Here is a 23,910-nt window from a genome sequence, read left to right as displayed (position 1 = left end):
TTAATGCCTGGAATCTTTTTTAATTATTTCTTTATTTCTCCTCCACTATGGAGGTAATACTATTCATTCATTAGCCATAGGCAAGGATTTTTTTGCGGGGCTGATGGTGTGTTGTGCGCGTGTGCGTGTGCGTGTTTATTGTATGTACTGTTGGGTATGGACACACCCTGCTGCTCCTCCACATCTGAAGTTCCTAACGGAAAAATAAAGTTATTTGAATTTAATTGAATTAGTTCAGTTAACTAAATTATTGAGAATGCTTATCACCAAAATGATGTGCTCACATGTAAAATTGCTTGCTCGATCATTTCTGACAAAAATACTATTTCTGTAAGGTCTTTATAAAATAATATAATGTACATAGTGCATAGTGAACAGTATAAAATAAAGACTTTTTAAGAATGATGCATTCCGTTATCGAATAAATTCAAATAATAACGGGTATGTGTGTGGGTGGTTGGTTCAACCGGCTGAGTCAGACTCTTTCGACTTTCTATATTATCTTGATTTTTTCCTTTACATATGATGTGATCATCGTACTATATTGCTTTAGAGAGTCCAAAACAACCTTCTAGGGACAATGTTATGCTTTTCATACAGGATAGAAGTCTTTGGACCTCGCCATCGAAGCCAAGCCATCCAGATTCATGAATGAGAAGGCCATGTGTTTCACATGCCACTCCTCTTTGAGATGGCCCTGGCCAGGGTAACTACAATTAGGGAACATCTGGTGTGTAAATGTATTGATACCAATACTATACAATGCGAAAAATAACCCAACATAACCCGACATGTATATGATCCCAAGTGTCTGCGAAATTTACATTGTTTACAGTATAAGTGTACAGTATATTAAAATAATGTTTGCTATTTTAATTGTTTACTATTCTCTATTTCGCAGACACTTGAGTTAATATACTTTCCATAAACAGGGTTTGAAATCTTGCTTAAGGATGCATCCAGGTAACCCATGGATGTAGGGAATTGAACACATAACCACTGGATTGGGAGTTGACTAATAATTACACATAATGACTGAGTAGCATGCAACTGTTCCTTCACTCTGGAGAGATGTTGTGCATGGCATCGTGTCCAAGAGTCATACAGCTTCAGGCTAAATCATGTTTATAAAAAGGCAGCCCAATAGTTGATTATTCATAGGGTTTAGAGGTAGCAGTTTAGATACTTCTGGTTTGAATATTTATGAAATGGAAAAAATGCATATACACCTAAATTGCAAGTTTTCTCTACACGCAGGGGTCCGTATACCAACACATGCAAACTCTTCTATGGATTTGCAGTTTTAGTCAATTACGATTTTTTGGTGGATTCATGTGTTTACGTGTGATTTTAGGTCTAATTGAACAGGTTTTTCCTTCATTCAATAATTTATTATACTACTGAAATATCAATCTCAATGTGTATTTTCCACCAAGCCTCCATGTCTTGGGCGTCTCTGCTCTTGACTGCGTGGTCCTCCAGGTCTCCCTCCCTGCTGCTTGTTGTGATGGTGAGCAGGGATGTGGGGCTCAGGGTGGGTCTGGAGGGGGTGCAGACCTCCATGTGCTCTCGCACGGGCTCACCGATGGAAGAGAGCAACCTGGGGCAGGATGGAGACATTGTCCTCGGTGGGCTCTTCACCCTCCATTACCAACCGCCGGATTTAGACATTGATTTTGTTAAGCCTCCACACTTCAATCCATGCACTGGGTAAAATCTGATTATTTGTATGCATTAGTGTGCAATCAGTTTGGCAAATTGATTACAAATACTGAATTTACCATTAGGACTTTTCTTTGTCTCTGTGTATTCATACCACAAACGATTACATCTGTTGCTGTGGGATCGAGAAACTTTGTTTTCAAGCCCCCTGATGATGATGAGTGATGAGTTATATTCACATTAAATTATTCTTTTCCCACGCAACGTCAGTTTGCAAATAGAGCCATTGATGTCTATGTACGCCATGGAGTTTGCGCTGGAGGAAATCAACAGCAACCCCTCCCTTCTGCCAGGCGTTAGACTCAGCCACCGTATCCTTGACAGCTGTGGGCGACACCCCTGGGCCCTCCTAGGAGCTTTCTCACTGGTCGGGGGAGACCGCTCGACCTGTAACACAATGCCTGTTCTGCGATCATCTCATGTGTGGTTGAACCAAACTTGGCAAAGGACAGGTATACAATATGAATGTTTTGTGCCCGTTGCTTAATGCATTGATTGCCACATAAGCTTTTCCTCACTTTGCCTATAATGCTTCCATCAGAGGCCCAATCTGTCCCTGTGATCATTGATGGAGATGCATCCCGATCAGCCATGATTCTGTCTCGGACCCTAGGTCCTCTGTTCATACCTATGGTGAGAACCACCATCGATAGCCTCCTTATTACATAAATGCAGGAACGTGTGATGTTTGGCAAAAACATATTGCTACACTTAAGTCTATATTAAATTATATTTATTTGCATTTCTCTTTTTAGATCAGCTACCTTGCTAGTTGTCCCTGCCTTAGTGACAGACAACAGTATCCTAACTTCTTCCGGACCATTCCCAGTGACATCAACCAGGCTAAGGTCATGGCCCGCCTTGCCATACGCTTTAATTGGACTTGGATTGGAGCTGTGCTTTCAGATAATGACTATGGCCGTCTGGCCATCCAGGTAACTTGGTAAAGTTTTATATGATATATATATATTTTTTTTTAAACACTTCTTCTTCTCATCACCATCACATATGTTCATCCATTGTCCTATTGTATTCAAATTATTTTCTCCCTTTTAAACTAATTTTGCCACTGTTTCTAGGTATTTGAGGAGGAAATTCAGGAGTCAGGGGTGTGTGTGGCATTTTCCGAAATCCTTAGCAGGGAGACTATAGAGGAAGATGCAATACGTGTTGCAAACACTATCCAGCATTCCACTGCAAGAGTGATACTGATCTTTACATGGTACACAGACGTGGCAGAGTTGTTTCTACAACTTGCAAAGATAAATGTAAGACACTATTATTAAATGCACATATTTTTTTGGGAAAAACTGTTTTCCATTGTTTTGGATGTTTAATAACGTTTCTGTCCTCACCGTAGGTGACTGACAGACAGTTCCTAGCCAGCGAGGCTTGGAGCACCGCCACTGATCTTTTACACAATGTTGCCCTCTCTAAAGTTGCAAGTGGTGTGTTAGGGGTGGCTATTCGCAGTGCAGATATACCAGGATTTGAAAAATTTCTGAGAAGGTTGCATCCTTCTGATCGTCCGAGTGATTTCTTTTTAAGGGAATTCTGGGAAAAGGAGTTTGGCTGTAGCCTTTCAATGACACAATCGAAAGTTACAGCTCTGTCCATGTCTGACAGTTCAACCAAAACAAATATCTCGACTGCGTCTCATGCTAACAGGTCTCCACTGGCAGCTTCCATACCGCTGTGCAGTGGCAGAGAGACCCTAGAAGGCGTAAAGAAACGTTTTACTGACACTTCCCACCTAAGAGCCGCATATAATGCCTACCTTGCTGTGTATGTTGCGGCCCACGGCCTGCACAGCCTTCTGTCGTGCCCAGATGAAGGCAGTGATCCAACAGACAACAGCTCCACCTGTAGCTCACCTTATAACATTACACCAAAAGAGGTATAGGACAAATAATTGACTTTAAATGACACAAAGCTGTTAAATATTATTTCCCTTTGTGATGCTTATTTTGACGTGTTAATAATGTTGAAATACATTTCCCAGTAATTTATATATTTAAAACATGTGCCTTTCAGTTATTGGAACACCTGAACAAGGTGAATTTCACTACTCCACACGGGGAGAAGTTTTTCTTTGAAGGAGCCGACATTCCAGCTGTTTATGACCTGGTCAACTGGAAGAGCACCCCTGCTGGGTCACTGGGAATGTTTACAATTGGTCGCTTGGTTGGATCTGATCTCCATCTCAACGAATCAGCCATTCAGTGGAGTACAGGTTCCACTCAGGTAGTAAAAATAAGAAAAATATGTCAAGTACATTTTCCACTGAATACCATTAATTTGTTTATTTCACGGCTTAGGTGCCTATTTCTGTATGCAGTAAGAGCTGCCCCCCAGGAACCCGAAGAGCCAATAGGAAAGGAGAGCCTGTCTGCTGCTTTGACTGTATCCCCTGCACTGATGGAGAGGTCAACAATGAGACTGGTAAGGCGGGTTTATATTTTTTAGATTCATTGTTGGCATAGGCCAATGGGCTTTAACTCAGCTATCTTGTAATGTAATGTATGTGCAGTGTCGTCAATGAAAATCTATGCATATATATATAACAAACTATATATACATATATATATTCACTGTACCGGTATTTATTTACAATATGTCAAATATGTCACATATCAAATCAAAAAATGTATGCAATGTTTTTCTCTTAAATTTGATCAATGTCATCTCAGGTTCTCATCAGTGCAGGCGATGTCCTATTGAGTTCTGGTCCAACCTGGGGCACACGGCCTGTATTCCTCGCAAAGTGGACTTCCTGTCTTTTAATGAGACCATGGGTATCGTCCTGACAACAGCAGCTGTGTCTGGTGCTGTGGTGACGGCAGCTGTGTTTATCGTCTTCCTCCACTATCGACACACTCCTGTGGTGAGAGCCTTGTGTAACACAACCGGTATTGTATGTTACTCATTATCCCCGTAGGTTCCTCAAATCATCACCAGGTGCAGGTCCTCACATTCATTTTGAGTGTAGGGTTTTATGTTTATATATATTTACATGCATTTCCACTAGGTGGCAGATGTAAAGGTGTATGGTTTGCACAAGTCACACACATGGGCCCTGTTTGAATTGGTCTTATTTTGACCCATTTTGAGGATTATTTAGGGTGTCACTATTTTGTAGTATTTGTGATATCAGTGGACACACCCATTGTGTCCTCCATGTGGTGCACTACCTAATACCAATAATGCACCATCAAATAAGCTACTGGAATAATAAATAAGCTTACTCACTACTGGAATGAGCTTTACATATAAGGCAAACTTTTTCCACTGAATACCCCAAACACTAATTTCCATAAAAGGGAATGAGGAAACAAGTGAACTAATTAGAACGTATCCCATAAGCAAGAATGTTTTATTATTGAGACAAACATCACAAATTGTTTTAATTCATGTTAATCTTGTTTTCTCTCATAATCCACCTCCAGGTGCGTGCAAATAACTCAGAGCTGAGCTTCCTGCTCCTCCTGTCACTCAAGCTCTGCTTCCTGTGTGCGCTGGTGTTCATTGGTCGTCCCTCCGTGTGGTCCTGCCGCTTACAGCAGGCAGCTTTCGGGATCAGCTTTGTCCTCTGCGTCTCCTGCCTTCAGGTGAAGACCATAGTGGTCCTGGCCGCTTTCCGCTCAGCTCGGCCAGGAGCTGGAGGCCTGATGAAGTGGTTTGGCACAGGCCAGCAGAGGGGTAGCGTCTGCTTCTACACCTGTATACAGGTGAGCAGTATGAAAGGCTTAATATAAAATAATATAAGTACAAGTACATATATTGTAATGTTTTTAACTAGTTTGATGTTTGTATTTTTATTAGGTGATCATCTGTACCATATGGCTGTCCCTCAGCCCTCCTGTGCCTTATCGTGACCTTGGTTTCCAGGGGTCAAAGGTTAACCTAGAGTGTGCCATGAGTTCAGTGGTGGGCTTTGCAGTTGTCTTAGGCTACATAGGCTTCCTAGCCTGCCTCTGTCTCCTCCTTGCTTTCCTGGCTAGGAAACTACCTGATAACTTCAATGAGGCCAAGTTCATCACCTTCAGCATGCTGATCTTCTGTGCTGTCTGGGTGGCCTTTGTTCCAGCCTACATCAGCTCTCCAGGGAAGTACTCAGTGGCTGTGGAGATCTTTGCCATCCTGGCTTCTAGTTATGGCCTGCTGCTGTGCATCTTTGCTCCAAAGTGCTTCATCATCCTCTTAAAACCTGAGAGAAATACCAAGAAACACCTGATGGGCAGATAGAAAAATATAGATTAGACTTTCCAAAGAGCAAAGACCAAAATATTTTACAAATATCATCTTTAATTCATGTGCTGTTTATCGCTTTGTAAAATGGACCCATCTTTGTTGCTTAAATCCATCTTTACTGTTTAAATACATAAAATAAACAAATCCTTACTCACATTAGTTTCATAAATTATTGCTGTTAAAAAAAAAGCTTGTGACCAAAATAGTGTGCTCACGTCTAGTGTAACATTACTTTTTTGATGCAAAATGTTAATTTATATTTAAAGGCAATGTGATTAAAGCTTCTGAAAAATGTACCCTATGTCTTTGTTATCTTTGTAAAATATTATAATTGACAGTTCATAGAGAAAAACCGAAAAGCAGGAATATGTTGCAAATATTCAATTACAATAAAAAATTATGAATTAGATAAAACATTAATTTAAGTCAGCCCATCATTTGAAATTGAAAATGTGTGCTTAACCACCGATGTGATCATGGTACTATACGGCTAAGGAGAGTGTAGAACAGCCTTCTAGAGTCCATGTAAGGCTATCCAGGGGGGGGGGGGGGGGGGGGGGGGGGGGGAGAGAGAGAGAGAGAGAGAGAGAGAGAGAGAGAGAGAGAGAGAGAGAGAGAGAGAGAGAGAGAGAGAGAGAGAGAGAGAGAGAGAGAGAGAGAGAGAGAGAGAGAATATCATTATGGAACACCTGCTCGGCCGGCCAAACCTTTAAACATTTCAAACTCTACAATAAACTGGTTTCTCAACCTCAACTTGTGTCCAGATGTCAGATCCCTAGTTAAGACACTCAGGTGGTGTGTGGGAGTGGGGAACGGCTTGTAATCCTCTTGAAGTGGTGGAGTATCGTCAACAAAATGATGTAAAAAAATAATATGTGAAATGTGCAAAGAATATAGTGATTGCACATCGCACATGTTGTCAAACAGTACAGTTTACAGCCACATTGCTGTTCATCGAAAAGCCTTTAAAGACTTGCAATATACATAGTTTGCTTCAATCGTTATGTACGTTTCTGTCGATCACTGCTTCCTACTGCGTTGTCATTTAGCATGCAGTTCTGGCGGTCTCTGCTGGCATCTTTATGTAAACAAAAAAGTAACCACTTTATCGTCAATAAAATAGAATATTAGCCAATTTTCTACTTTGCATAATTTGAGCCTATATTGGGATACCATTTCCTTCACTTACAATAATTATTTATTTTGTTTGATATACGATTTCAGACCTCATCGTTTACTCAACATCTAGTCTTATGAAAATGTAGGAATAAGCCTCTCTCTATACATTCTACTTATTGAGTTCACCCCGATAACCAACTAAACATAAAGTGAACTAATGGCAATGTTTAGGCATTTTATTAGATGACAGAGATACAGATGGTAACATTTTATTTTGTGGGTGGAACGGAAAGCGCCGCGAGGCGCGAGCACGCCTCGCGGCGCATTTCTACTGGCCGGGCGATAGTAGTTTTCGCGCCGCTCGGACCCTGCCATAATTATTTTGCCGCCGAACACGTCTGGAGAAAGACATGTATCCTAGGAACCTGAACAAATTAGAATTATATTTATATGTTATGAAGAATACCACAGTTGAATTGTAAAAGGCGACGCTTTAGTTGTAATTTAATATATATATATATATATATCATATATTATAAAACATCTGAGCATGTAAAATAAGTTCAGCATCCAGAGTAAGTTGGACCTGGCTGCTTCGAACAAGCTAACCACTGTAGCAGCAGGAGGTACATGCGGTGAATGTCAGAGGGGGGGCAGAGAATACCTCAATCCAACAGCGGACACAGGTGAGAGGAGCCTTAAGGCCGATTCATATTGCGAGTGGATAGTGCCAGGATTACCAAGAGAAGGATAACAGAGAGGATACGCACGCGGTCGCCATTATTTATTTATTTATTTTGGGTCATGGTGGCAACCCCTTTCGTCGGCGGCGGGGATTCGGGAATTAAAGGTTGGATAGGTGATTTGCTTTTTTGGCCATTTTTGCAAAATTACTTGAAATCCTTATCATAACCCGCTTACAGCCACTGAGTTAGAAGTACTGACATGAAAATTAAACAAGTCAATCATCTGTGGAACGGGCAGGGCTCGAAAAACTCCAGCCAATCATTTCCATTGCCACCGAGTTGCATTGGACAGTAAGTACGTCAATCAAACGGTCGTACTGCACTCCCCCTCCCCCGCGCCCCGCGCGCGACCCCTTCGTGCAGTACTCGTGACCCAGAGCTCGTGACCCAGAGCAAGCTCCTGTTTGTTGTTATCCTGCGGTAGCTACTGGAACTAGTTAATCCACATTTGGACCTAGCAGTAGAAGACAATTTCCATGGCAGACAAGACGCCACCATCCCCACCACCACCACCAGCAAAGAGAAGGAAAACTCTTTTTCAGAGAGTAATTGATAATAAAAACGCTGAAAGAGAAAAACTGAAATCAAGAATAATCCTAAAAAACCGATGCTTGTGTGGCGGTTGACCTAGTTTCAAAGTTTATACCGTTTATACTCGGTAATACCGGTGTGGAGACGAGTGTATTACTCGGTGTGAAAATGTCCACACCGCGGCAACCCTAGTGAAAACCAGGACTTCCAATACAATTATATGAAACAAACATACATTTTCTAAAAATAGTAATGATTTATGTGACCGTTTAATGTTTATAACATCTGGTCCAACCATAGCAGCGAGAACGTATTCTCAGCAGGGGGTGCTGGGAAAAAAAAAACTTAGCCTGCACTAGACTCGCAACTCGTTACATTGATAAAAAAAGATGTAGGCCTATAGCAGCGCAGCTCAATTACACCAGTGCATGCATGCGCGCACAGTTGAAAATCGATCGTTCACATCCAGCTGCTCACAGAACAAGTTTAGCGCACCACCGCTACCCTCACACTTTTTCATATAACCTTTTTTCAGCACTAGGTCATATGAGCATTAAATAAATGCTGCGTCTCAAAATGCCTTGGACAGCAGCGAGGATGACTCGCTTTGCCACGGGCCGAAACAGTTCGGAGCGACCACAGCCAGAGCGAACACAGCGGGGCAGAGGAGTGTCAGGAATAGTCTTTGGTGTACACATCAGTAGGCTACGGCCTATTTGCACTACTGTTTAGTGGCAATGCAGTGTTTTATTCGATGCCTTTTTATTTTCGTATATTATTTCAATGAATACAATTTATTTATTCATAAAAAACGGATCTGGTCTTCAAATCTTTTTTCCAAATATAGGTCGTCTTACAATGGGGTTTGTGTTTATATTCGGACCAATACGGTACAGCGGGCGCTCACATGACGTTAAGCATTTCCTGGTGCATAATGTGACGCTTCAGAACCTAAAATCCCGTTTCTCCTCGTTGACACGACAACACATAACCGGCGTTTTCAGAAATCTCCACTTTGGCCGGAGTTTTTTTAGAAATGATCGTTTTCTGTGATAAGACAGGGCCTCGGACAGGGGTGTTGCAGCACCCCCAGCACTCCTACTTCCCGCGGTACTGGGTGCAACTTACAGCTGAATGTAGTGCCATGTTGTTAAACGAAAACCTACGCTAGCCTGGCTCGCTCTCGCGCATCTCTGTTCGCGCTCGTGCATGATTGCGCGTCCAGGTACTTGGAATGGGTGGAGTCAGAGTCAGCGTTGAAGGAGAGGGGGTAGGACCATTTGAGTTGTGTATTTTCAAAATCTGCTGGCGTTTCGCAAATCACCTACCCAACCTTTAATGACTAAAGCAGGGTTGCGGTGCAACAGGTGTTATTATAAGTCCAGTCACAAAAGGGAAATCATACATAAACTAAGGTTCTTCCGTAATCGGGAATAAGGGTGCGGGACCTCCTGGTCCAGCCCTTCCTCGGGGTCTGCTGGGAAACAGCATCCGACGCCTCCGGCTTACTCCTGGTTGGGAAAACGTTCTGTTAAGTAACTTCGGGTCAACTACACGTCTCTTCCCGGTCAGCCCTCCTCCCGGTCTGCCCCGTCCCCAGCCCTTAAAGCTCCTCTCTCGTTCCCGTCCCCCAGGTGCTCCCGATGTTCTTGATTGCCTGGGCCCGCTTGAGGTTCCCTCTCGTGCAGCTGAGGTACCTTCCTTCCACCACCCGTCCACGGGGAGCTTGCTGAAGCGGCTGGCCCCTGGCCAATGGCGTGGGGTTGCCACAATATATAATCTTTTTATTTTTTTTATTTTTTTTTTTTTTCTGGTATTAATATATCCAATTACTTGTTGATGAATAAGTTGATGCAATTTTATAAAAAACGTTAGTTTTTATGTGTCAAAAAGACGAAAACTGTTTTAAAACAGATCTCAAAAATGTTTTGATGATTGTATGGGCATGATGTCACTTCATAGGGCAGGCCTATGACATTTTCTGTTTTCTATCTAGGCTATATTATTCACTTTCTTTTTCAAAAGTTGTAGTTAATATTAGAGCCCGACCGATATAGGATTTTTAAGGCCGATATGAATATTTTGTGATTTAAAATTCCGATATGCCGTTATATCGGCCGATATATATATATTAAAAAAAAATCCAGAAACGCGCCACAAACAAACAGATTTCCCTAACATTGGTTATTTGTAGTTATCCTTTAAATCCTTTTCACTCTCAGCTAACACGTAAAACAGCAAAACTGGACATGGTAGTCATGAATTAAGTCATGCTTATCGACTTTAGAGAATTGATGGGGATGTTCTTTTAATTGTTATTCAAGCAATGTATGTCTCATGACAGTTGCCAACTTACCATGAACACACTTGCACACATGAACAACACCGATGATCTCCGTCGATCTCCGTCATTCACTCTGCCTAAATCAGCGGGTTTGGGGCGTTAGAGCGCCCTCTGGTGGACAAACTTTTTAATTTTTTTATATCCATTTATCGGCCATTATAAATGCCGATGCCGAATAGTTTGAAAAATGCCTAATATCGGCCGATAATATCGGCCTGCCGATATATCGGTCGGGCTCTATATATAAATCAATGTAACAATGTAAATGATCACAATGGAATTTCTTTGATGAAACAGAAAACATTAGTGAATTAACAACCGCATTTATCTGTGTTTCAAAGTAAATTTTAAGCAACCATCATTCAACAGAATCCGTGCTTTGACAGCAGATAATTAACCATACAAATGTTGAATTTGAGAAGGCAAGAAAGAAGAAAAACATTATTGGGCGGATAAAAGGCTTGATTGTAGAGACACTAGTTGTAAGCCAACATGTATTATTTTGGCAGACGGCCAAACAAAAGCTTTGATTGTAGTCATCCAATAAGAGTCTGGCAAAGCATAAAAACGTGGCACTGGAACATTCTTTATTTAAAGAAGATGCAAAACATAAGCAAGAAGATGCAAAAAAAAAGTGTTACATTAAGCATACCCAAAACAGGGGGACTGGATGATTCCTGAAATCATGGAATCACTTAATGATTCATAGGTGGTGTGAAGAGGCAACTTCAGAATTAGTGCACACGTGTTTGCTTCCGGGAAGACAGTGCCAGTGTGCAAAAAGTTTAATGTTGGCTCTCCTGGGAATCGTAGGGGAGGAACTCTGTCCGCCCCTGTGACAAACATGAGGAGCTGGTTCAGCGTCACTCTGTTCTCTGTGTCCTCCAACACCAATGCAGCATCTCCACCTGCAATGTAAAAGATAGGACTTAAGTCAATACAATGACTCAAGGCAAATGTTTTTGTACACTTCACCTAGCCGGAAATAATCATTACAGAATAATATATCAACCTAAAAATTCTAAACAACACTTTCAATCAAATGAATTTACAATGTTTCAAATATTTTACCGCAGGGGAGCTTTGTTGGTGCCTGCAAAATCCTTTCTGCGATCCTTTCAGTGCTTCCTCCTGCAGCACCCCCAAGCACCCCAAACCTTGCCGTTGCCGCAATCTTTTAAAGAAATTCCAGAAGATTGTATTAGTGACATTACTACTTCAATAGGAAAACGAGGTGGAGGTGTGGGCAAGTGGTTGAAGTGCTGGTTTGGTTGACGGGAGAGGAAGCTCAGGAACCGGCCTCAGAACAGAAGATGGAGCCTCTCTGGGCTCACGACAGTAGTTCTCCTGTGCTTGTTCCCCTGTGCAGTGCCTAAAAGTATTACCTTTTTTGTATAACAAAGCATAATATCAGATGACAACATGGCTACACAGGAAATGGCACAGATACTAGGTTATTATTGGCTGGGTAAAGTGTTTATAAACTCAACATCTTGCCTTGATCCACAGTACTGCTCGTAGAGTTGGATGAAAAGTGCCTCAAACACACGATTGCAGTCAGGTCACTGTGCTGGGCTTCTCCCTCCTGCGAAGTATTTGCAAAGGTATTGAGTAGCATTAGTGCAAGTACAAGACATGATGTAATGGCTTGCAGTATTGTCATGCTTGCTCAGAGTATTCATTTAGAAAATATTTGTTTGTGAGTGTGAGCTTAATTCAAATTGTATTCATGAATGTAATCATATACTCGTGAACATCTGTTGATTCTTGGTATTGTACAGATGATAAATTGTTGTGTTGGTAGATCTATCGTCTCCTGTGTGTACAGGGAAATATGAAAACAGGCAAGAAAGGAGATTTAACACTGGTTATGTTGGCTGCCATTGTCATCTCTTTTATTTTACACCACATCAGATATTCTTAGCATTGTTATCAAAATTAACTACTCAATCAATAAATAATCGACACAATTTCTTCTGTATGAATCTGAATAAATAAACCCAATAACCAATAACCAAAATACACCTTAAAATAATACACCTGCAGATAATTACATTAATATACATTTTAAATATAAATGTTACAGATATACTGTAGTAATAGATAACACTTTCAGTGGTGTTTAATGCTAAGTCTGTAGACCTACCCATTTTAATTACAGTAAATTACCCAAACAAATAAGCAATTCATTATCTCAACTAAAACAATAATAGGTCTACTTTGAGAGTGAATAACAGTATCAAAACAGGCACCATCAAAATAGCCTACATTTAAACAACACGTTATCTGTCCTACACCATTATACATTGCTGTACCAAGTGATATAAATGTGCTGGTTGTATAAAACACTAGTAAATCCTAAACTAAGTCATAAAATCTGAAGCGCTTTGTGGCCACATATCTAGTTCAGGCGTTCTCACGGCGAGGTAGGTCAGCAGGCGTCTTTGTGGCGACTAACTTATTCAGACGTCCATGAGTAGACGTCCATTTTGTCTGAATTTCCGTATGCACGTCGCCGTGACACCGCTGCCGGTGGACGGAACTTCCATGCAGTCGCCGTGGCGTCGCTGCTGGTCTCTCGTCTGCAGTCCCAATCAATCCCATTCAAAATTTCACACGTTCTGACGGCGGCGTAGGGTAGACTGCTCCTTCGCCTCTTCCAGGTTAGCCTTAGTTTTGGCACTATCCAATGTTGAATGTCGAACAATATCGAATGTGACGCAACTGTGAGGTAAAAATGAAAACCCCGAAAAATGCCAACATGCGCAACTGGTCAGAAATATTCTCGGCGGTTAGCCGGTTAACTGTTGACATCCCTAGTATGTAGAAAATGTTCCTCTCTTATGCAGGTTGATTACAAGACTTTTCAAAGTATATCTACGAACTTATGTCTTTCTTTGTTGGTCTCGCTGATTATCATACTGGACATCAGATGTCAAATTACTACAGAGTATTCAAATAATGCCTATGTAATTAGGACATATGATAATTCTCAGACTGAGGGGTGTGTGTGTGTGTGTGTGTTAGAGAGAGAGTGTGTGTGTGTGTGTGTGTGTGTGTGTGTGTGTGTGTGTGTGTGAGCTCCAAAACTAATATTGCTTGTTGCACCCTCCTTAGGTCAACCTCAAGAAGAAACTTGGATTCTGTGAGTCACACAATTGGGCTATGAAGAAGAAACTGCGAACTGTAAGTCACCATTTTCCATTATCATGTTTGGGCCTGTTCATGTTTGTTGGCTTCATGGATGGTTGAATTGACATGTTGGGAGAGGGTTAATCTGAATAGTAAGGCTTTTTGTTGGTGCCTGGGATTAGTAAATTAGTAGTTCTATTTTAATTAGGTAATTTTATTACTTTTTTTTGGTAAGAAGTTCTAAATATTTGATCAATTGTGCAGCCCTATCTTGTGGATGTTTGGTTTTTTATGTTCACTTGAAACCTTTATGTATCCTCCTCCACGTTCCATTGCACTCCCAATGCTCTTTCTACTGGTAAGTGTACTTGACCCAGGACGATTTCTTTGGCTCTCTTTTCCTCAGGGATTGAGCTCGGCACAGCTCGGCAGTTGCTACCTGTAGTTACTCACGGGAGGCTTCTTATTGCACATTGAAGGAGCTTTATTTCGTTCCTGACGAACACAGTGTGCAGCTTAACTTAACTGACTTAACTCACTGACTGAACTTGTTCTGCGCTTTACTATAGGCTAACTAAAACGTAACAACAGAGAGTTTTTGCCACCTAGTGGACCACCGGATTCACATGTTTTAATTACTCTTTCCAGTTATCACATCCCTCCCTCCTTAAACAGATTATACACAAAAAACGATATACCCTTTTCTTTTCTTTTTAAGGAACATTCTAACAATACAAACACATCAGTTTCTTTTCTTGTTTGATTTGGTGTCCATATTAAGACCCACTTATCAATGAGTCTCTTTCTCTTAGTTCAACTGGAAGTCTCTAAGATGACTGGGCAACTTAGTTTCCCTTTTGGCCAGTCTCTTCACCGGAGTTTGGTTTGCACAGCTCTTGAACTTCCTACAGCTTCTGTTGCTGCTGGCTCTTCCAAATGGTCACCACTGAGCACAGCCTCCTCAGCACCCAGCCATGCTTCGTCTTTTTTGTTGGACTGAGTTGAAACAGTCTGTTGTTTTGCATTGCCTCTTTCTGGTCTCTGGTGGTGAGCATGAATCTGATCCACATGTCTCCTCACTATCCTCTCATCACCCAGCACCACCTTATATGACACTGGTCCCGTCACTGACTCAATGATTCCTGGAATCCACTTGGGCCCAAAACTGAAGTTCTGGGTCAGCACTGAATTTTCTGCACTCTATTGTTTAGGTCTGGGTGGATTGAATCCAAAGTGCAACGTAGCTTCCTCCCGAGAAGCAGCTCTGCTGGTGAAAGGCCTGTTGTAGTGTGAGGGGTCACTCTGTAGCTGAATAACACTCGGGCTACTTTAGCTGTCAGCGTGCCTTCTGGAAAAAAATTCATCGTTCTCTTAAATGTTGGTACCCCTCTCTCTGCTAACCCGTTACTGGAGGCATGGTAGGGTGCAGAGGTCACATGACGGATTCCATTTTTACTTAGAAACACGTTGAACTCTGTGCTGATGAAACAAGTGCCATTATCAGACACCAACAACTAAGGCAGTTTGTGGTTACTGAAACTGGTACGCAGGCACTCAATTGTGGTGGCTGAAGTGCCAGAGTTCACTGGATATACGTCCATCCATTTTGAATGTGCATCTATGAGCACAAAAAACTTTCCGGCATAATCCACGTGAATACGACTCCAGGGCTTATCAGGCCAATCCCAGGGGCGTAACGGAGCTGGTGCCGGGACGTTGCGATTCTCCTGGCATGTTGTACAGGCCTTTACCATATCCTCCACCTCTTGGCAAGCCTCTGCCACCATACGTAAATCCTAGCCAATGCTTTCATCCTGGAGACTCCGGGGTGGCATTGATGAAGTTGTCTCATGGCACTTCCTTGGCCTGGTTTTGGCACAACCACTCTCGACCCCCACATCACACAGCCATTTTGAATACTAAGTTCAAGTTTCCTCACCTCATAAGGGGCAAACTCCTCCCCTTTTTCTTTTGCTGACCAGCCGTTGTGAACCATTTCTCGCACTCTCGATAGTACTGGATCTTTGTCTGTTCATGCTTTCACTTGATCAACTGTCACAAGTGTGATGTCAGAGCTCTCCAGCATGAGAACCCTCTCTTCCGACGTCTCCACTTTAGCTGTATCTGGCAAAGGAAGGCGGCTGAGAGCGTCTGCATAGCTGTAATGTTTTCCTCCTTTATACACTAATATTCGTAGGCTCTCAGTGGGCTAGATTCCATTGGATGAGGAAGCAAAAAAGTATGTAACTATAAATACACACAAAGGCTTGTTCACATACAGAGTGCTACCTTTTGGCGTTTCATCATGTCCGGTTATTTTCCAACATACCATGGAGGGACTGCTGCAGGGCAGCCCTCGTGTGGCCATCTTCCTAGCCCACCTTTGGATCCTGGGCGAGTCCATTTGTGGTACTGCTTTCATCTCCTTGAAAAGTCACAACAAGGGCTTTCGGTCTGTCACTATAGTGAATTTCCGTCCATAAATGTACTTGTGGAAGCGTTGTATTCCAAACATCACAGCAAGCCCTTCCTTATCCATTTGTGACTATTTTTTCTCTGCTGTGTTTAATATTCGTGAGGTAAAACCTATGGGGATTTCAGTTCCATCTGGCATGTGGTGTGACAGTACGGCACCATCCCGTATGGTGACGCGTCACATGACAGCACAATGTCCTTCTCTGGAACGTAATGCACCAGCACCTGAGCTGACTGCATGAGTTCTTTAGATTTTTCAAAGCCTGCTTGTTGTGCATCTCCCCACTGCCACTTTGTGTCTTTTTGTAGCAGTTTGTGCACTGGAGCAAGGACAGTAGACCGATTTGGTAGGAACTTGTTGTAATAGTTTAACAGTCCCAAATATGCCTTAACTCTGTCACATTTGACGGTGAGGGTGCCTCTTTGATCACTTCCACCTTCTCATGCACTGGGTGCAGTCCTGTTGCATCCACTTTGTGACCCAAAAAAATCACTTCCTCACTCATGAACACACACTTGGTCCTCTTGAGCCTTAGACTGGCCTCCTGTAGCCGTTTCAGCACCATGGTCAGAGTCTGCAGGTGCTCTTTTCTCGTCTTTTCCCGTCAGCAGGATGTCATCCAGGAAGATGGCCACACGAGGGATGCCCTGCAGCAGTCCATGGTACATTGGAAAATAGCCGGACATGATGAAACGCAAAAAGGTAGCACTCTGTATGTGAACAAGCCTTTGTGTGTATTTATAGTTCCATACTTTTTTGCTTCCTCATCAAATGGAATCTGGTGGTAAGCGGGACTCAGATCTAACTTTGTAAATTTCTGTCCACCTGAAAGAATGGCAAACAGGTCCTCAATTTTGAGGATTGAATACTGGTCCAGTTTTGAGATCTGGTTCACTGTCAGTTCGTAGTCTCCGCATAGCCTTGCTGTGTCATCTGGCTTCAACACAAGGACCACCGGCGCTGCCCACTCAGCATATTTTACTGGTTAAATTATCTTTCCGGCAAGGAGACGGTCGAGTTCACCCTCAGCTCTCCCTCCCACGGCGTATGGGATGGGTCTGGCTTTAAGAAACCTGGGGGCTGCTTCCTTGTCCACATATATTTTTCCCTAGTTCTTCTTTGAAAACCTCCGCAAACTCCCCCAGTACCTCCCCCAAAGTCTCGTCTTTAACCTGAAGTATCTGTGGCTCTGGTCTCCGCTGTGCCATCTTTGGGGTCTCTGTCCGAACATGGTGGATCTGTGGTTCTGGTCTCCACTGTAAACCTGACCTCCTAATCCAGTACCTGCCTACTAGACTAGGGCTTGAACCTGCCACCACTACCAATGGTAAGTTCTCTACTGCTGTATAGGGCTGGCCCGAATGCCATTTTCAGGCTTCGAATACTCGTTGGTTTTTCTGAGCAAATATTCGAATACTCGAATATTGACAGTATCTGCATATTTTGTTGAAGATTTAATAGCTTTTGAACGTTAATTAGTAGGCCTAAGTAGGTTGAAATTCCTTAGTTTTTCCCCGTGAAAGCGAACAGCTGTTGCTCCGTTCCAAATCAGCTGTCCTCTGCCATCTCAGCCCTTACGGGAGCTTTTCAATTCATTCTGGAACGTGCTTTTCAGGGAATTTGTACAATAAATCCATAACAAATACCGAATATTGATTGTCTTATGTGTCCATATGATATCCATTATATTGACCGGGTATTCCCAAGATGCTCACGCTCTGCAGCAAGCCAGTCACAGTTGATTTGCGCGGCGCTGTAAAGCGAACGTAAACACACAACTAAGCTAAGGTTAGCATTTCGCTAAGTATTACTTTTCCTCCAGAGATCCCGCTAATGTTGTGTTATAAAGTAAAGGGAAACAAGATATCTATTCTTCCTCCACCTCTCCCGCTTCTCTGCTTGGTGTCGCTGACGCTAATAGTTTGCCCCCCTCGCTCTGGTAACGTCACGTATGTGAAAAAAAAAAACGAAACTCTGAATACTGATTTAAGCTTCGAATACTCATTTTCCGAACGAGTATTCGAATATTCGAATAATTCGGGCCAGCCCTAATGCTGTACTTTAACCACTGCTGCTCCCACAACATTTAATTTATGTCCTGTATATGTTTTTAATCTCACTCTACATCGACATCTACACCTTCTTCCCCCATAAGGTTTTGCATACAGAGTGGTTCACTACTGTTACCCCACACCCCGAGTCCATTTCAAATTGCTGTTTATCCCCATTAACAGACAATGTCTGTATAAATGGCTCCTCTGCTGGTATGTCTAGTCATCTAATTTGTGCAGTGTGAACATGACTTCACCTTCGTCCATGTCGCCCTCCCCCTGGCTGACATAATGTGTTCCCTGAGTTTTCACATACTTCCCTGTTGGTACTCCACCCCCTCTAGCCTGTGAAGCGCTAACCGAGCCACCTGACCTACACACTTTTTGAATGTGGCCCATTTTACCACACTTATGACAGGTTTCCTTAATAAACCTACAGTCCCCAGCCCTGTGCTGCTCACCTCCAAACCTGTAACAAGCGTTATACTGGTGCAGCTGCTTAGTGGAGAACTGCTTTGTAGACATTTTGTGCACTGCTTGAGGTGCCCTCATGTGTGAGGGTGTAGACTCCAGAGACTGTATCTCCTTTACATCCTTGTGGGTGTCTCAATGGCTTGTGCCAGCTGCAGTGCTTTCTCAAAGGTCAAATCCGGCTCTGACAACAGTCGGCGCTGAATGCAATCATCTCCGATCCTACAAACCAGTCTGTCGCGTAGCATCTCCGACGACTTGTCTCCATAGTTGCAATCCAGTGCTAACTTCCTTAGCACAGCGATGTATTCCATTACTGTTTCCTCAAGCTTCCTATGTCTGGAATTGAACTTGAACCACTGCACAATCTCGCTGGGTCTGGGGTTGAACTGTTCCTTTAAAATCTTAACCAGTTCGGCAAACGCCTTGTCTCCGGGCTTGGCGGGACTGACAAGAATCCTCACAAAGTTGTATGTCTGACTTCCCACTGAACTGAGCAATATAGCTTTCTGCCGAATTGCATCTGTGATTTCATTAGCTTAAAAAAAATGGTGGAGAACCTCACAATATTCTTCCCACGTCTGCGTCTCACTGTCGAACGGAGCGGTGCTCCCTACTAAGGCAGCCGCCATGATAATTTCCGGGGAGCGTCCGATTCGGATTCAAATTCGCTAATGCTAACGCAGCAACCTTACAGAGTCTTACTGTTATCGATAACACTATCGAGTCCCCCCCCCCCCCATTTTTTTGGCCGGTAGGTCCTGTAACGTAATATTGTGTCCCTCGAGTTGCCTCACGGCATTTAAGTCAAATCAATCCAATCACTGCAGCTTGTCCACCAATGTTTTTGAATGGAATTGTAAGCAAATAGGTGTTACAAGTAAAACAAGTGAAGTCTGGCAGTTAACTTTGCTCGCGAGGATGGCTGAACGGGCAAAGGGTGAAAAGCATTTATTGTAAAGGGGGGAACACAACCTCAATGGCCAAGCACAATAGCATTGTGCATAAAATAAAGGCCAATTGCAGTAGCTTCGACTGTCTCCGAGGCTAAAAGACTCCTGTCTCCTCCTTCTCCTGTCGCACCCCAGACGGGCCCCTCTTAATCATCCCCTCAAAGTACTAGCGGTAATCGCACACACAGACATTTTCGCTAGTCGCGTCAGTTAAAAATAATAATCAAATTATGAAATCTGTGTTGTATCGGCAACGTACAAGCTAGTTATTTTAAAAAGTAAATAAAGTTTCAGATGTGCTGCGTTATGATGTGTTGAGGTTGGCTCAGTAAAACGACTGTTACGTTATCGTGATGCATTCAAATGTAACGAGAAACGGTAAATTGAGTTCTTGGTGAGAAACATGAGTAATACTGTACTACTCATGTTTCCGTATTACTAATACAGTTGTATAGTGCTCTAATCATTTTAGTAATAATAAAAACTACTGATTTTTAATTTAAATTTAAAATACAATTATTTATTTCCTAAATATTTTCCTCATCACTAAAAACGCATAGTATTTCCACCAATTAATAGAAAAGTATCGATAGTGGTATCGATAAAGACCTAGTCACAACTGCCTTTTGAACTCTTGGTTTTGCTGATGGGCACGTTTAAAGAAATCCAAACTTTAGCCAGCACCCTATCCCAGCCTGAATCTCTGGTAACTCCAACCATACTGCCAAAAGTATGGCAACATTCATGTGATGTAGCTTCAAGGTTTTTGAGAGTAGCTACTGAAGAAAGGGACAAAGGGTTTTGATCAGAGAAGCATGTATAGTCAATAGCTCTGTAAATCAGGACGATGGTTGCAGGAATCAGGAAGATAGGAGTTCTGGAAATATGGTTATAAATATGATTTTTATTATTTTCTCTCAAACACACTTACACACTAATCTTTCTCTTAACCGCTCAGTATCTATAAATTGTCAACTCTAAATGTTGACTCTTAGATTTAGTTAATGTTGTAATATGGTTGGCTTTTTTATTTGTTAAATAAACATGAGAGTCATAATGAAATGAATAGTACAAAAAACAAACAGTAAAAAAACTACTTAAAGGTAAGTCTGTTGGATGTGTTTTGACATGAGAAGATGATCAAAGGATGACAAGATCTTCCGTTGTTCAACTCAAGGTGAGGGGGTGGTTATTTTTGTTGTTGCTTGGTTGGTTCATACTGGAATAGAATGACTCCAGTCTGGAAGGTCTTTTGCATCCTTCAGGGGATGGTAGATTGCATTAAGGTGAGCATTAAGGGGGAGGAACTTTCTTGGTGTGAGGCAGGAATGTGCCACCATGCCACCAAAAATATAGTCAATCACTTGAGTTGGTCTCAGTATGGCTGGCATTAGCCAGACAAAACATACTAGTACCGAAAACTAAAAGGGCACATTTCATATGCACACATTTGACATTTTGTATGCATTGCCTAATTTCTTCTTGCATTGTCCTGAAATTTTACTGACAGTTCTCGCTGCATACAGAACTGCCTTTTATTTGCATGCACATTTTCTGCTGCGTAGATGCAGCATTCATCGAAGGCTGCAAAACCTTTTACAGTGGAGGGATTTGGCATTTCTATTTTGCTGAATGCTGTATCGGTCCATATATTTCAAACAGCCAGCACCTGAATATGGCAAGTATAATTGTATTATTCTTACTAGTAACTATCTGTACTGCTAATGTTCTTTGGTACTATTAACACCTTGTGTAAAATCGAAATAGCGGAGCAGTGATTTATTGCCTTGGAAAGACATCCTACCGAATACATTTTGGAAACCATATTCTGGTCAGTTAGTACCAATCTGAAAACAAGAAACAGCTAAAATAATTTACCCAGGTCTCGCATGTTGCAGTAGTTCAGATTAAAGAACAGTAAGACTTAAAAGTACCTTCTTTATTGTGTACTTTATGTCTTAATGTGTATGCTGCTGTGATACATTTTTTTAAATGGATGCTTTTGTGTTTGGCAAGGCTAAATTAAGAATTACCTGTACGATGGTACCAGCACCAAAGGCTGGGGAAGCTGGGGATCAAAGGCTCACCATCACCATGCTAATCTGAGCGCCTTCATTTCCTTTATAGATCTGACTAGTTAATGTAGAGGTCGATTTTTCTGTTATTTTAATCCTGAAATCTTCCAATGCTATGTTTTGAGGTTATTCATATTTGGGGCTATTCATGGGTATGCACGATTTATTTTTGTTATTGCTGCTTCAACTATAGTTTATGCATTCCTCAATAAAGTAAATTGAGCTATGTCATGGGTTAGCAGGGTTGGGTACCGTTCACATTCGCTACCAGTACCCAACGGTACTTTTCCTTCGATACTTTACTCTGTTATAACTCAAATGTAAAAACAAACTTTTATATTCATTCTCTAAAGACCCTTACTCCTTTTGGTCTAAACGTGGATTTTGAATTGAAATGTTTTCTCTGATTATTAAATATGCAAAACTGTTACTTCTACGGGTCCTGGTCCTACTCTTGATCATCAGTTAGTTAGTTGGACAAGATTGCACTGTCTATGACGGCCTCTAGTGGCCTGATATACCACAAGTAATGTATCTTGTCACTTCTAATGTGCTTGTACATTATCCTTTAAATATATAAACTTCTTTGGGTATTTTCATACATTGTTCTTTGGCTTAAGGGATTTTGGTGAATATCCCCTGATTGTTGACCGCACTTGACTGCACTTTATATGCACTTGAATGCACTTTATATGCACTTGACTGCACATAACTGCACTTTATATATATATATATATATATATGTGTGTGTGTGTGTGTGTGTTATTGTTAGGAACACAATTGTAATGTGTTGAATTACTGATGAACACCCTTACTCATTACAGAATACCATCTTCCACATGAACGAATTATTGTTAAGAATCTAACCTACTTGTAATGTTTTTTACCTGACTTAATCCATTTAAATGAATTATTGACATTAGAAGTTACTTGAATTATCATGTTGGACTGTTGTTATATTGTGTATATTGTATGTATAGATGAATGGAAACCAAATTATGGCGCTAATTGATTACAGGTTGTTTCAGACCAATCAACAACAAGGGTCCACCATAAAAGGTGTGTTCTTTCACTGTTTGGGTGTGAAACTTGAAAAAGGCCTCAGGCCGAAACGTTGTTCATTAAAATATTATTTGGCATCTGAACAAGATTGTGCGGTTTGTCTCAACCTGTCTCTAACTCAAATGTAATCCATTCATGTAAGACCAGAGGTGAAAAACACAATTAACGGCTGTCTAGATGGGGAGGAGCCAATGTGTCTGAACATGATAGTGGCATGTTGTGTTTGAACTCTTTAGGTCCAGCAGAGGGTGGGGAAGTGCTGTACGACCATAGTTTGAAAAAACAACACTCAGTTCTGCTAAAGTTTTGAGTAGCGGATTTAATAAATTAATGGATAAGTATGAATAACAAAAGGAAAGTTCTTGCAGATCTAGCATTTCTTCTATATTTAATATTTAGTTGGACCCATACAGTCAATGGGTTGACCTGAATTAACATTGTGAGGTACAGTAGACATTTGTGTAAATGTGTCAACTCATTGCCATATAATGACAATGGCCTGAAGGTTAAAGTTGACTAGGATGGATATTGGGTCCGGTTTTCCTATCCATCTATTGAATCATAAAATGCATCTTCTTTTTTCAAATGCTCACTGCCTTGCTCCACTCTAATCCGAGGCCCAACCAGCTCTATGGCACTATGGTTGCTACTAGGGCATTGCTTCTTAGGTGGTTGAAATGCAGTTACCTATATACCTTTTTATCTATATTATGCTAAACTGTTTTCTGTAAGTAAAAATGCATCAGTTACATCTTTTTAGTGAAGTATTTCAAGATTTTCTTTAAAAACAAGAGGACACACCACATGGCTATCGTATGATCCACAGTTCTGTCATGGTTTTATCAAACACTACAGTATCTGCAGTCCTAATATATCATTAGTAATATACAGCATACATTAAACCTGAGATCCTTAAACAAGCCTAGGGTGACCAAAATACAAAGTAAGTTGCCAAATTAGGGCAGTTGAATTTAATG

General features: G+C 41.6%; 1 protein-coding gene and 1 long non-coding RNA gene across 2 annotated transcripts; one reads left to right on the top strand and one right to left on the bottom strand.

The window, feature by feature from the left end:
• The first annotated feature begins 1,441 nt into the window (after window positions 1–1,441).
• Window positions 1,442–5,967, top strand: LOC115561173 (extracellular calcium-sensing receptor-like). The gene is made up of 12 exons (XM_030381000.1): window positions 1,442–1,710; window positions 1,933–2,174; window positions 2,264–2,355; window positions 2,478–2,657; window positions 2,802–2,990; window positions 3,083–3,333; window positions 3,391–3,619; window positions 3,757–3,966; window positions 4,041–4,164; window positions 4,413–4,606; window positions 5,169–5,450; window positions 5,545–5,967. Exons 1-12 carry the CDS (start codon window positions 1,442–1,444, stop codon window positions 5,965–5,967), a joined length of 2,685 nt encoding a protein of 894 aa, XP_030236860.1.
• Window positions 5,968–11,279: 5,312 nt separating this feature from the next.
• On the bottom strand, window positions 11,280–13,345 carry LOC115561654 (uncharacterized). Its single transcript, XR_003979949.1, has 2 exons — window positions 11,785–13,345; window positions 11,280–11,621 (listed from the first exon to the last, which is right to left on the bottom strand). It is a non-coding gene; the product is annotated as an uncharacterized LOC115561654 (long non-coding RNA).
• Between the last annotated feature and the right edge of the window lie 10,565 nt (window positions 13,346–23,910).

This window comes from Gadus morhua, chromosome 16 (assembly GCF_902167405.1).
Source record: "Gadus morhua chromosome 16, gadMor3.0, whole genome shotgun sequence".
Taxonomy (NCBI): domain Eukaryota; kingdom Metazoa; phylum Chordata; class Actinopteri; order Gadiformes; family Gadidae; genus Gadus; species Gadus morhua.
This window is presented reverse-complemented; position numbering and strand designations above follow the sequence as displayed.

Coding starts and splice junctions, on each gene's coding strand:
- LOC115561173 (XM_030381000.1), top strand. CDS start 1,442: ATGTCTTGGGCGTCTCTGCTCTTGACTGCGTGGTCCTCCAGGTCTCCC. Junction 2,175..2,263: donor CCAAACTTGGCAAAGGACAG/GTATACAATATG, acceptor TGCTTCCATCAG/AGGCCCAATCTGTCCCTGTG. Junction 3,620..3,756: donor ATAACATTACACCAAAAGAG/GTATAGGACAAA, acceptor TGTGCCTTTCAG/TTATTGGAACACCTGAACAA.